At 43.8% G+C, this 14,247-nt stretch overlaps 1 protein-coding gene across 1 annotated transcript in view; it reads left to right on the forward strand.

Moving 5' to 3' along the window:
- Positions 1-14,247, forward strand: part of tmem170b (transmembrane protein 170B) — a 68,490-nt gene that overhangs the window by 17,057 nt on the left and 37,186 nt on the right. The window contains exon 3 of the mRNA XM_070880176.1: positions 4,583-4,726. Coding sequence (XP_070736277.1) covers positions 4,583-4,726 — 144 coding nt within the window. The remainder of the gene's footprint in view (positions 1-4,582; positions 4,727-14,247) is intronic.

The raw sequence follows: 14,247 nt of genomic DNA on the forward strand, positions 1-14,247 counted from the left end.
TCTCGTGGGTCGCGAATTCCCATTTCTCGTCGCCAACGTAAAGTCCTTACTCTACAGTATGAAACCACACGAGGCACATTCTGGGGACAAGGTCACTCTGTGACCTTAACTCTTTATTCACAGGACTCTAAAGACGATGACCCTGCGTGGGACCTCCCTTTTTATACCTGTGTGATCAGGTAAGGAGTGTCTCCGACAAGTTCACCCCTTGTGATCAAGGTGTACATCTAGGTTGAGTGTATACAGTAATACAGTGGTGTTACATTGTGGTTACATACATGACACCACCCATCCCCCAACCCCGGGCTTCTTTTAAAGCCGAGCCCCGAGCCTTTGTGTCCAGGCGAGGGACCGATTTTACCGGCCGACGCTCCGAACCTCAAGCCTGGTTTGGAGATGTTCGGTGGTGGCGTGTCAGTTTAAAAAAAATGAAAACTTAAAGAATTCCATTCAACTTCCATTTTCTGCTTTTTAAGTTTTAAAAATTTCAGGTTGATTTTTGGATATTTATATGTTCTTGACTTCCTCCAAAACTTCGCATAAAAACAATGGCGTATTTCTGTGCTGATTTTTTAATGTGCGCTGCTTTCTCTTAAGTACCCAGAAGATTTTTCGGGAGTGGTCACATACGCCATCCTAGGAGAAACTTAAATTGGCCAAACTTCCATAATTGAGAAAAACTGGTGCAGACGTCAGGTTACGTCCCCTATGACGCAAAAAAAATGAACCTAAAAAAATCGTAACTAACTGAGTTACGCTGGCGCACAAAGATTAGGGAAACTTGGATTTTTAAATTTAGGCCAAAAACGCGGCACGTGCCAAAAAAACAGCGGAAATCACTGGGGAAAATTGAGCTCATTGTCTATGTGTGACTACCAGAACCAGGTGCCTCGTTTGGAATTTAGCCGTTAACACTGAGATCTGGAAGTCCAGCCCTGTAGAGGATGACAGAAATAATACAAAGAAAATATGGCAAATCTTCATCTGCACCAAACTAGACTTCGGGTCAGATATTTGGCATCAGTGTTGAATTTCAGAGATTGGTCAGTCAGATGGTATCAAGAACAACCTCTTTTAAAGAGAATGGCAGATTCAGTCCACCTAAGAATCATACCAAAAGTGGGAGAAAAAATGTGTTTAAAATCTTTCAATCTTCAAAAGAGACTCTCCAATCTTTTTTATCCAACTGTTCACTCACCCTAAAATGGTACAAGCCACTTCAACAGGACTGTAGTCCTCTTCTGGTACACCACCTCTTCTATAGGGTCTGTAGTATGCACTGGCTTCATAATGTTTCCAGCACTGGCCTGGTCACTGTTTATGTCAATGGTTTAGCACTGATCAAGTTTCCACAACCTCTACTACTCAGAAGGACAAGGGCAGCAAACCCATGGGAACACCATCATCTCCAATTTCCCTTCCAAGTCACACTCCGTCCTGACTTGGACATATATCACAATTCCTTCATCATCACTGCATTAAACTCCTGGAAGTCCCCACCTAACAGCACTGTGGGAGTACTTTCAACACACAGATTGCAACGATTCAAGAAGGCAGCTCGCCATCAGCTTTTCAAGGGCAATTAGGGATGGGCAATAAATAAATGTTGGCCTTGCCAGCAATGCCCATATCCCAAGAATGATTTTTTTTTGTAGTTAACAAAAAATTCACGATTGCTACCAAAATCTGTGGCAGTGAGGATCTTTGGCATCAAAAAGCTCTGTGATGACCCTTCGACATTGATGATTCAAATTGCTCAATATCTTTGCAGTGAGGATTTCAATATTGCTGAAGACAAATGCCATATCAAGATCTCAGTCCTTGATACTGCAGCATAGTTATATAACACAGTTTTCACTATTTTGATTCAGGTGCCAGGAAGGAAAGCAATAAAGCTGACACATTATTCAAAAAAAATAACTAAAGCATCAAAAAACAAAACTAAATTGGAAAATCAAAAATGATTTAATTGTGTAAAACAATGACACGTTCATCCCAATTATCTATGGATCTGAACATAATTCTTTTGATGTACAAAATCTGTTTTCTGAATTTAACTGAATGACATTTGATACAGGCAAGAAAACAAATATGGTATTAACACTTAATGAATTTACCTGGAAGTGGGACTGTGGAATTATTATTAGCAATCTGATATCAGAAAGTAAGAATATTACTGATAATGCCTCTATTATTGATATTTAATCAAAGAGCTTGATAGTCAGAGTTTGTTCCAAGTTTCATACTGACAAAACAAACATTGTTGATAAAAGATACTGGCAAGGACACAATGGTTTGAATGGCCTCCGTCTGTGTCATAATTTTTCTATGATTCTCTGATTTTCTATGAAAAGAGCCTAAACTTACTGATCAGATAAAACTCACAATAGAGTTAGAAAGAAACATGCTTTGATGAATAAGTGTCCAGACAAGTAATTTGACTCGATTCTTAAGCACCATGATGACTTAAAGAAGCAGGTGACTTGGTAAGAAGTAACATGCTGGAGAATATGAGCAATATTTACCATAAGAACAAAATAGATTTTAGTCCATAAGGTTTTAATCAGCAGTTAGAAGCTTTATGGTAGTAGTAGACTCCTTAATTGAAAGACAGCAATTAAAAGTATTATCTTATGCATTATGGGGAGCACAAAAATAATCATGGCTACTTGATAACAATCATAAGGTTGCTTATTGGAAAATCTACCCGAGCAGATTGGAAGGGATAGAAAAATTAAAAATGGAAGTTCAGTCATCTGAGATGACCTACTGATAAAAAAGCAAATTATAGAAATTGAATGAAAAAATTACAGCTCCCAGTATCATTCATATATTTCCATATGTTCAATGCTCCAGCACATCTTGGGGATAATTTTGACTTTGAGTGAAAGTATAAAATGGGCAATATTGATTTATACATCTCTCCCGATTTTCATTTCCATGGAAAAGCAAATCTATAAGGCAAAAGAGCCTTGTCTTTCTATTTTATCAATGCTGTACTACTATGGTCAGTCCTGCTCCAAACTTTCCTCCTCTGTTGCCCCAAACTCTCTTTTTGCTCTCTGTGTACATTCTGTGTTGAAATAAAAATATTCCACCTTTTAACTCATTATTCTTCAGAACCTCAAAAGTGGAACTTCTTACCTCTCTCTGTCTTCTCTTTGTCTTAGTTATCAGATTGATATAAAGTAATTACTAATGCCTCATTAATCTTGTCTTCTCTCCTGAAGTGTCCACTTCGGGGCTCATGCCCACTGTACCCACTCCCTCTCATTAAAGTCAAGGCCTGCAAGTTTGTAAAAAGCACCAAGTTGGGGATGGGAGTTCAAACAGCAGGGAACGGGCAAACTGAATATAAAGGGATCTGGATAGTTTGGGAAGATAGGCTTATTAGTGGCAAACACCACTTAATGTGGACAAATATGACTAGAGAAGGGAAATAATCAGATAGAATAAAAAGCTAAATAGATATAGGCTACAGGGCACAACACAAGGCAAGGAATTGCAGCTATTGGCTTACTGAAACTAAATGTGTAGCGACAGTAAGGAAAGTTAACAGGAGCTTGGGACATATAGCCAAAGGGCTGGTATCTGTACACGGCAATGATATGGCCACACCTGGAGTACTGTGTGCAATTCTGGTTGCTGTACTACAACAAGGATATCCATGATGTGCAGAAAGGGGCAACCAAGTTGATGTCTAGCTGAAGCTATCTGAACTATTAAAGAGATTATTTACTCTGAAAAACAGAAGACTCAAGGGAAGCACGATTCAACAAGTATTCAAGATCCTTAAGAGAATCGACAAATTGAACCCTGATAATTTGCTTGAGATTGCTGCAAACTAGGATGTGGGGAGACAAGTTCAAGCTTAGAAGAGGGAAGGTGTATATCGAGTTTAGATTTAACTACTTTACACAGAGGGCAATGAATATGTGAAATGGACTCCCTAGCAGGCAGTGAAGGAAAAATGTAAGAGAGAATTGAGTAAGTATTTGAGGTGATTGACAGTTATTAGGTTTTAGGAGTGGGCAGATGGGCTCCAAAGATTTCCCCCTCTGGTTCTGTACTTTCCTACAGAAGAGGACATTCAGTCTGATGAAAGTAAATTGGGCATTTCTTTAGAATGAATGGAGCTTGCTGGACTGATCAACGTTTCCTCATTCCACATATTCTCATAGCCTTACTCCGTATTTCGTTCAAAGTCCAATTTAAACATCGTTTTCCCTTTAAGAGAGTCGATTGAGAAATTGTGGAAGTGGCAGTCAGATATTTTCCTTTGAGATTACAATGCCCTTTAAGTGTGTTTGCTTTCTCTTAAAGGCGTGTGCTTTGCTGTTGGAGGAATATGGAGTTACTCCGAACATGCCGTCTGATGTAACACTGCAATGCCTTCCGCGCCCATTTGCGACGCTGGCTGACAGATTAATATATGGGAGTGTGAGGGTGCTGCCTTTAAGGGTGCGTTCGTCCATCGCTGCTGTCCACGACAGGCAATGTCCCAGTGCTGGCTGTGCGCCGCGGCAGGCAGGCGGCAGTCGTAGTCCCCCACCCCCTGCATCCCAATGCCGGCCGCTTTGAGTAAAAGCGTCCCCCAGCAGCAGCAGCAAGCAGCAGCAGCAACGAGCGGGCCGTTCAGCTATGGCCGCCGGCGACTACTCCATCAACCTGACGGTGCAGCAAGTCCTGAGCCTGTGGGCGCACGGCACCCTGCGGCACTTCACAGGTAAAGGGAGGCACCGGGAGGGCGAGGGGCCGCTGCTCGGGGGATGGGGGAAAGGATTGAGGTGAAGTGATTGCTGACGCTGGCTGCTCCAGGCCTCACATTAAAGTGAGGGGAGGAAAAAAATACCCATTAAATCTAATGAGATCCCAGAGCAGTAAGAGAACGCTGGCCAGTTCCAAAAATACCTGGATTATATTCACAGCACAGAGAGTTCCTCGCCAGCCCGAGTTGTCTGTGTGTTACTATGTAGCAATTTAATGTGACAATTGTGTCCAGTTGTGACTCGGGAAGCCGAGGGCCGCGATGGGATAAAACTAACCCGATGCATTAAATCCATCGATTTAGGATGCAAGGTTACTTGAGGTTAATCGTGCAACCATGTTAAAATCGATATTTTTGAACTGTGGAAAATACATGTTTTAATATTTTCCACGTCAGTTGGGGGGGAAAACTAAAACGACCATTTTTGGTCAACACACTCTTGTTGTATTAAATGGAAGGGAGGAAAAATGTGCTCAATACATTTAAAAACAACTCCCCCACCCCACCATAAGAACGGTAATGTGTTGAGCAATACCGAATAAAGAGTTAATTACATTACCCACAGAGTTCGAGGTAAGGAAATAAGACACCGCAACATGAATTATAAATCAAGGTACCAATCTGCCAGTGGGATTGTTCTTTGTCCCTGGCAAATGACAGCATAACATGCAATAGTAGTCTACTACCCTGTATAATCAAATGCCATTTAGCAACCACTTACACTATGCAGAGTGCTTTGAGATGGGCCAGGCAAAGAGATGGGGCTGTTCAAGACCTGAGGAGCATTTTTTGTATTGTATTTTACAGATTTAAAATAACATTCATTGCAAGTTTACTTTGAATTTTCTTAGATTCTATTGCAAGGTAGAAAGGGATTTGATGTTTGGTAATACAGCAATGTTGTCCAATTCATTCTATTCACATGTGGCTAAATGGGAATCCAGATGTGACTAATTATGTTTATGATTCACAAATAAAAAGAGTAATAGATACCTGCATTGGGCATGTAATCTCAATACTCAACTCTCATGGTATATACATGAGTACTTTAACTGTGTTGTATGATTATTTTGGTAAAATGATGAGATGAAAAGCAGAGATCAAGTGTTTTTTAATTATTGAGTGCTAATTCCTGGGTGGTGGTAGATGTTTAAATAAATATACACATGAAGTGCTTTCCCTGTATTGTGAATGCATGTAACATGTCTTCCTCTAAAATTATGGCATGTGGCAAACATTTCTGTGGCTAGTCAGCAATTTTTATTGGACAACACTAATGGAGCAATGTACATGAAAGTGTGTTACATGAAAGTGACACCATTGGTGGCCATGTCTTCAGATGCCTGGGCCCTAAACTCTAGAATTCCCTTCCATAGCGCCTCTTCCTCTATATACCTCTCTCTCTCTCTCTCTCTCTCTCTCTCTCTCTCTCTCTCTCTCTCTCCTCCTTTTAAAACCTACCCCTTTTGACCACCTGTCCTAATATCTCCTTCTGTGGCTCAGTGTCAAATTTTGTTTGATAACGCTCCTGGGATGTTTTACTGCATTACAGGTGCTATATAAATGCAAGTTGTTGGTTGAGAAGTTGTTACAAAACACAAAGTAAGAGTGACTTATGGATGTCATCTCAGACCCCAAAATGCATCGCTGTCTTGTAAATTGCTGCAGAATTTATTCTACCTTCTATTTTTGTTTGTATGTTTTCTTTGCTGTTGTAAATATCTTGATGAGCTTCCTGTATTTGGTCTCTGGTTATGTTCCAGATGTGGTCATGGGGATTTATTTTACTGACACAGGGAATACCGTACCTTCTGTATTATAAATGGACTACACTTTTTTTTTGCAAAAACAACTGCATCATTTGTGGGAGAGGGGTTGCGCTAAATAGATTTATTTTAATGGTGAAAAATACAATGGAATCCTGGTGGTTTTAAAGTGGCTTAATCCCAGTTGTAATATTGACCTGCTCTAGCTTTATCTTGCAGGATTTCATTTGATGAATTGCAGTTTTGTTTGTCTCCACACAATGCCTTCAAAGCACCATCACTGCATTGTACTTCCCCACATACAATAAAGCTGTTCCCTGGTGATGATCTCTCGTTAGATTTGGGAATCAAAAGCAATATTGTTTTGTTGTCTTTGCTTATCCTCTCTTTGCCTCACCTCCCGCCCCCCCCCCCCCCACCCCCTCAAATTGCAATAATTCCCTTAATAATTTTCTACTGTACAGTAGAGCAGTGGTTCTCAAACTGAGGTCCGCGGGGACCTTCCAGGGGGCATTGACCAATTATTTGTTGAAAATCTTTGAAAAATTGCAGACTCAATGGGCTAGACTTTCCACTAAGATGGCTATCGCCCAAAAAATGGGCGATGTTCCGGTATTAGTGATTTTTTTTTATTTTACAGGATCGCTGGAAGATCAGCCATTTTTTTGAGCGTTACTTTTGGCTTTTTATTTTGGGCGATAGTCTTAGCGATTGTGGAATGGACCTTAGCGATGTGAAAGGCTGGCATCCACAGCAACAGCCATTCTGCGCATGCAGGTTTTATTTTGCAAAAATGTTTTCCCGCGATTCGGGAGGTCGGGGGTCATCTGCACATGCGCAGAAGACAAAGGGATGGAGAGAGAGTGTTTGTGGTGGAAGGATTTGGTGAGAGAGAGTGATCAGAAAGAAATTAAATTGAGATGTCTCGTGAAGAGTCAGGAGACAGTGAAATTTCAGGGAGAAGGAGGGCAAAACCCCTCTCCAATGACTGGTCCACGAGGTGGGTGTGGGAAACTTCCACCCCAGCAATATCAAGAGATTTGGGGCAAGATCGCCGATGTGGTGTCCTCGGTGTCTCACGAGCAGAGGGAATTGGACCAGTCCTGCAAGAGGTGGAACAGCCTGGTTGCTTCAGCAAGAGTAAGTATTAAATAGATTTTAAATTGTCATGATCCATTGAGTAAGTAAATCTGCCAGATTGTAATCAATGCTGTGTATTCTTGCGTAGATTTCCTGCTAAGATTTGGACTGGGTTCGGAATCTGCGCCCTTTAAATCTAATTTTGGCACCGTCTTCTTTTGGGTTACATTGGTGGATGAGGCACAACTGAACAATGAGGGGTCCGGTCACCTTTACCCAGACTGTGTCAGTCGCTCCAGCTACTTACACAGTGACCCAGACTGGACTGGGGGAGAGCTGCCATGGCTCACTGTCTGCCCTGGGGTACTTTGAGACATTAGCTCCGGCCACACCGTCTCACCATGGAAACGGTGCCCCCTCCCATTACATGCCTGTCCGGGGGACCTCCATCGAGTCAAATAAACCGCCTACCTCCCCTCGGGCACTGAATGCAACGGCCCGTAGATGCGTCCCTTTCTGGAGATTGTACGTGAGATGTTTGGTGTCGAGCATTAGTTACTACACACAATATTATTAAATATATTTTCTCTAAATGTAGATGTTATAACCATGCATCCATTGTGGATACAAACCGTATTAGCATATAACATTAGAATCTCTTGTTTTTCCGTAATAGTACCTAGTCAATTAGCTTATGCTATGCCCTTGTCACGTTTGCATAGGAAGATATCTAAGAATCGTTCTGAGCAGAGGCGCACCAGAGGAGGCTGAGTTACAGCTGCTCAGTGACTTGGAGGAACGTGCTGCAGCACTAGTGGGCAGCAACAGTTGCTCTGCCACCCGTGATGGCGCAGATCCCGTTGTTGCGCCATGTGAGTAATGTATAAAGCAGTGGTAAACCAGTGGTAATTCAAAGTAATGTAACGGCATTTCATTATAATATATGAAGTCCTGTTATGCATGCAGCTTCTGTACCACTCTCAGGTTAACAACATAAGAACATAAGAAATAAGAGCAGGAGTAAGCCATTTGGCCTCTCTAGCCTGCTCTGCCATTCAATAAGATCATGGCTGATCTGATCATGGACTCAACTCCATAGAAACATAGAAAATAGGTGCAGGAGTAGGCCATTTCGCCCTTCGAGCCTGCACCACCATTCAATAAGATCATGGCTGATCATTCACCTCAGTACCCCTTTCCTGCTTTCTCTCCATACCCCTTGATACCTTTAGCCGCAAGGGCCATATCTAACTCCCTCTTGAATATATCCAATGAACTGGCATCAAGAACTCTCTGCAGTAGGGAATTCCACAGGTTAACAACTCTCAGAGTGAAGAAGTTTCTCCTCATCTCAGTCCTAAAGGGCTTACCCCTTGTCCTTAGACTGTGTCCCCAACTTCCCCAACATCAGAAACATTCTTTCTGCATCTAACCTGTCCAATCCCGTTGGAATTTTATGTTTCTATGAGATCCCCTCTCATCCTTCTAAACTCCAGTAAATACAGGCCCAGTCGATCCAGCCATCCCGGGAATCAGTCTGGTGAACCTTCGCTGCACTCCCTCAATAGCAAGAACATCCTGCTCGCTCCCCATAACCCTTGACTCCCTAATCATTCAAAAATTTGTCTATCTCCACCTTAAATATATTCAATGATCCAACCTCCACTGCTCTCTGGGGCAATGAATTCCATAGTAGGCCATTCGGCCCTTCGAGCCTGCACCACCATTCAATAAGAATATAGATGTTTACAACCATATGATGTAGTCATATATAACGTCTCTTGTTCATATTTATTACAGTAGTGTTGCTCCTCCTGTGTATGCCACCGCAGCGCAAGCATTCTCATGTCTACCCTTCTGTTCTAATAAGCTGAATTATGTTTTGCAGGTCCCCAGACTCCCGAGGCGCAAAGGGAGGCCGCATCTGTCCCATTGCAGGTGTTCATCATCATCATCATCGACGGATGAAGTAGTGGGGCCAAGTGGCTTACAGCAGGCGACTCCAAGGCGTACAATGCCCACGTCGATCCCACGGAGGTTGAGTCGGCGAGGCAGGCATGTGCTGCGACAGGCCGCGCTGTCAAGGGCGAGTGTCAACATTGGTCGAGAGCTCCTCCAGGCGATTGATGGGTTGACCAGAAATATTGCTGCAATGTCCGCTCGAATAACGGAGGGCTTCGAGTGCATAGTTGTGGCAATGGGCCAAATGACCCAACGCTGCCCATGCCTTGCAGCATGCGATAGTGTTGAGAGAGGGCACTGCACCCCAAGGTGCCATCCCACCAACCACCTAGACAGATGCGAGTCAAGTGGAAGAACTTCCTTCTGGCTCCGAAGACGTTTCTTCCGAAACGTCTTCTCCTCCAGCCACTGAGGGGATTCTGCCAACGTCACCCCACCCACCCCCTTCCTCCGCAGAAGCAGGCCTTGAAGTCCCCTGCTGCAAGACGAATTAGTCCCATTACTCGGGTATTAAAACAGGGGGTTACGTCAAGGGGGGAGTCAAGGGTCAGGAGGGAAGCGTGGCTGCAGGTAGGGAGGGTTTATATTAGTTCTTGTTAATAAATGTTCACATTTTGTTATTGTGTTGTTAAAAATATTGTTACAGGGTGTGTTGGGGGGTGGGCGGGGCGGGGGTGGTGGGTGTTCTGTGTTTCAGTTAAAAAATTTCAAATCTTTGACTCTTAAATTATTTTATTTAACTTTACAATTGTCCTGAAGTGTCTTCTAATAACATAAGGTAAAACATGAATACAGTGGTTGGAAACAATGGCCATTGCTTCGCCTGGCCAGGCCATGATGAAACGTAACTGTCACCAATGTAAGTTCACGCAAAGTGTTCATTTATGAGTTGCTGACGCAAGAGTCTTGCAGCTGCATAACTACCACTGGGCTTTTCCAGTCTTGCGGGGGGAGGGTGGGGGGAGCGGCAGCATGGGGGCATGGGTTCATCGTTAGGCTGGTTGTCCTCCACGAGGTCCTCCACGAGGTCCTCCTCGTCTTCCTCTCTCATCTCCCCTCCTGAGGTAGACTGACAGTCCCATCAGGCAATTGTTGTCCTCTCCTTATAGCTAGGTTCTGCAACATGCAGCACACCACAATAAACTCAGCGACCTCGGGGTGATATTGTAGGTTGCCTCCTGAGTGGTCCAGGTGTCTGAAGCACTGCTTAAGAATTCCAATTGTCTTTTCCACGACATTGCGTGTAGTTATATGGCTTTCATCGTAGCTTCTCGGTTTCCATCTGGGGATTACGCTGAGGGGGTCATGAGCCAGCTGGTAAGGCCATATCCATTATCCCCCTGCATCCAACCGTGACCTTGTGGCTGACTCTTGAACAGTTCTCTCAGGCAAGATGCGCGCATCATGGATGCTGCCTGGAAAATTTGCATTTACTGGCATGATTATTTAGTTGTGGTCGACAATGAGCTTCACATTCAGGGAATGGAATCCCTTTCGGTTCCGAAACACCTCCGCATTCTGTACAGATGCTCTCGGGGCGATATGCATATAGTCTATTGCTCCCTGCACTTTGGGGAAGTTTGCTATTCGCGAGAAACCCAAAGCCACCTCAGTCTGTGTCTCCCTGGTCATAGGGAAGCTTATAACGTCTATCATGTGTGTGTAAAGAGCTTCAGTCACCTGTCGAATGGAGCAATGTGTGACGTGCTGAGAGATACCGCAAATGTCGCTAGCTGAGGCCTGAAAGGAGCCCGATGCATAGAACGAAAGTGCCGCAGTAACCTTAACCTCACCGGGCAGTATGGTGCTGGTAGGCTGCAGATCTCCCTTAATTAGCTGGCATATCTCTCTCATGACCTCCTCCTTTCAGAAGCGCAGCCTCCTAATGCATGTGTTATCGGACAAGTTCAGGTATGATCGCTTTTCCCTGTAAATGCATTGGGTGTAAGGTGGTCTCCTCCGCAACAGACTGCCATCTCTTTGGGCACATTATACTCTTCAATATAACTTCTCCCATCTTCATTCTGCAGCATGTGATTAGAGACCAATACTGGTAGAGAAATGATAGACCCCATCGCTATAAATGCCCTTAATTTGTCCTCAACAGATACAAATGTGATTTAGATGATTGGCAAGTGTCAAAAAGGCCCTTAAAATCACTTACAAATTGATTCTCCTCTAAGCACTTGAAGCAGCTTTTCAGCATAGATCCTGTGACGTTCAAAATGGCGTCTGTAGTGCCGACTTAAGGTCAGGTGAGTGCAGCTTTTCTCCAGCGATGTTTTCAGCGAGCGATCAGCTCGGCAAAGTGTGGGCGATATGACACAAGTTGCGTCGGCCATCATCTGGGCAATAGCCTTAGGCCAGGCAATGCAGCACATTCATGTGTGCCGAAAGTTGGGCTAACGATGAATAGGTGATGATTCGGCCCTACTTTCCACTTTTTTTAGCAAAAATGGGCGATAGCCTGGTTATATGGGCGATGATGTGCTGAAAGTCTAGCTGAATGAAGATCGAGAGGAGGCAGAACCAGAGTGTTCACATTTGGGTTCCTTCCAATTACCTCATTGGTGTCTGGGAGGAGAGCAGAGGTTAGCTGACTGCTAATGCAGCGAAGGTTGACTTATTTGGAAAAGCTTCTATTGTGGCCCAGCTTTGTTTATTTTTAAGTCTCATGGAGAGGAGAGATGTGGCTGAGAAGAGTAGAGTGAGTAATGGTGCAGGTGAGGCGGCCTTCTGTTTAAAGCACTGGAAGCGGGAAGAGAAATGCTGCAATGGGCGAGGCCTTGTGGGATAAATTCCAGGCACTGAGCAGTGGAGAAAGCGAATGAGACCACTGGCGGCTCCAGATCATGGACTTGCATATTAGAAACTTTTGACACTGGTTTACAACCTTTTTTTAAAAAATAACGAATGTATGATAAATTGGTTAATTTTACTTTTTTGCCCTCAGTGTGAATGTATTTGGCGAAGAATCCGGCGATCTTTTGGCCTGGCTGAGTGCTCCGTGCTTGGCTCCAGGTGTAACATTTATAAATTGTGGCCTTTATAATGTCATAGATTCTCAGATTTTTTTTTGTTTTAAACTCGGCTTTATTAACTATTGTAGAGTTCAGATTCTTATTTTGCTTGTGATGTCTGTGTTGTGTGGTACGGGGAGCTTTACCTTGCCTAGGTGTGCTTGATGGGAGTGTCGTGGGAGCTTTGCTCTGCAGTTAGCCCATACTGTACCTGACTTGGGAGTTCTTAATGCTCACAATGGATGGAAAAGTGGAAAACTGTTCTATTCTCTAGTACTAACATCCTTTTAGCATGATGGGCACTAAATTTATGGGCCTGCAAGAAAAACCTTCAGCAATGTCAAAATTACAAATCTAGCAGTGTTTACGAATAATCACCACCTGCCATCCACGGGGAATGATGGTCACTGAGCTGGATTTTTGAGTCGTTTGTAACCAGGTTTTCCCCGCGATTTGACCCTCCGCGGCGAAAACCCGGTCGCAAAGCCCGAGTGGGATCCTCGATTCATTGTTTGCGGCGGTGATGGGACGTACCGCCGGGGAGAGGAGCACCAATGTGCAATGCCGCGTGCATTACTTTCGGCTCTTTCCTGACCCGTATGCCACGTCCAGAATACCGACCGGTCAAACCTGTTGCTGCACCCCTGTGGTAAGTATGAAAACCTGCAAAAAAGGTAAGTTAAAGTTTTTATTTTTTTCAGCGATTCGATAAATAAGTGTCTTATAAATGTTTTTTGGAATTTTTTTTTTCTTCTCCCAAGGTCTCTCTCGCAGCACTCCCGGCCCTGGACTGAATTTGTCGAAACTCGTGCAACGCCCTCGTAAAACCCGAAAGCTCGGCTTAAAAGCAGTAAATTTCACATCGCTACTGTTTTCACTGAAAATACGTGAAAACCGAAAATCCGGCCCAATATTGTATTTGAGCAACAATTCTGGTATCAAATGGTCACTCAGTCTCTGAACCGATGGGATGTGTTTTAAGTTTATTTATCTCTCCCACATGTGTAACCGACTCTCTCAACAATGCACTACCGGATGCAGATTCATTCGTAGCCTTCAAAGAATAATTGGAGGAAAAATTGCAGAGATATGGAGAAAGAACAGGGGAGTAGGACTAACTGAATTGCTCTTCGAACGAGCTGGTGCAGACGTGATGATTCTCAGTAAGTTTTAAAGTTCAACCAAGGGCGAGTTGCCATCATTCACGAGTCTCCTGGCATCATGTGGCCTGTCGGAAGGTTTTTGTTTGTTGCGAACTTTCCCCAAAATAGTTGCGTGAGATAATCGTGGATCATTAATGTTGGCGAGTTGAAACTACAGCTGGACCAAACCGAGCCGAAATCCCGTTACCGCGGCAATACTGATTTATGTGCTGGCAGTGTTCTGCCAAAGTTGCGGAGTGGAGGGAGCCGGGGCTATCGGAGATCCGGGGCCCATCAGGTTGCCGGCTGTTTGGGGAATGGGGAGAGAAGAGTTCGGGTTTGTGTGACACTGGCCGGAGACAGCAGGGTGCGCGGACTGGCTGAGCGTTGGAAATGCCCTGACTGCGAAAAGAATAAATGTATTTGTTTGTGTACGTCGGCGGACGATCCTGATCACGCATCAGCTGTATGTTTTGGGAGGTTTTTTTCCGTCTTGAGTTCTTTTTTAA

Source organism: Pristiophorus japonicus, chromosome 5, assembly GCF_044704955.1.
Source record: "Pristiophorus japonicus isolate sPriJap1 chromosome 5, sPriJap1.hap1, whole genome shotgun sequence".
Lineage (NCBI taxonomy): Eukaryota > Metazoa > Chordata > Chondrichthyes > Pristiophoridae > Pristiophorus > Pristiophorus japonicus.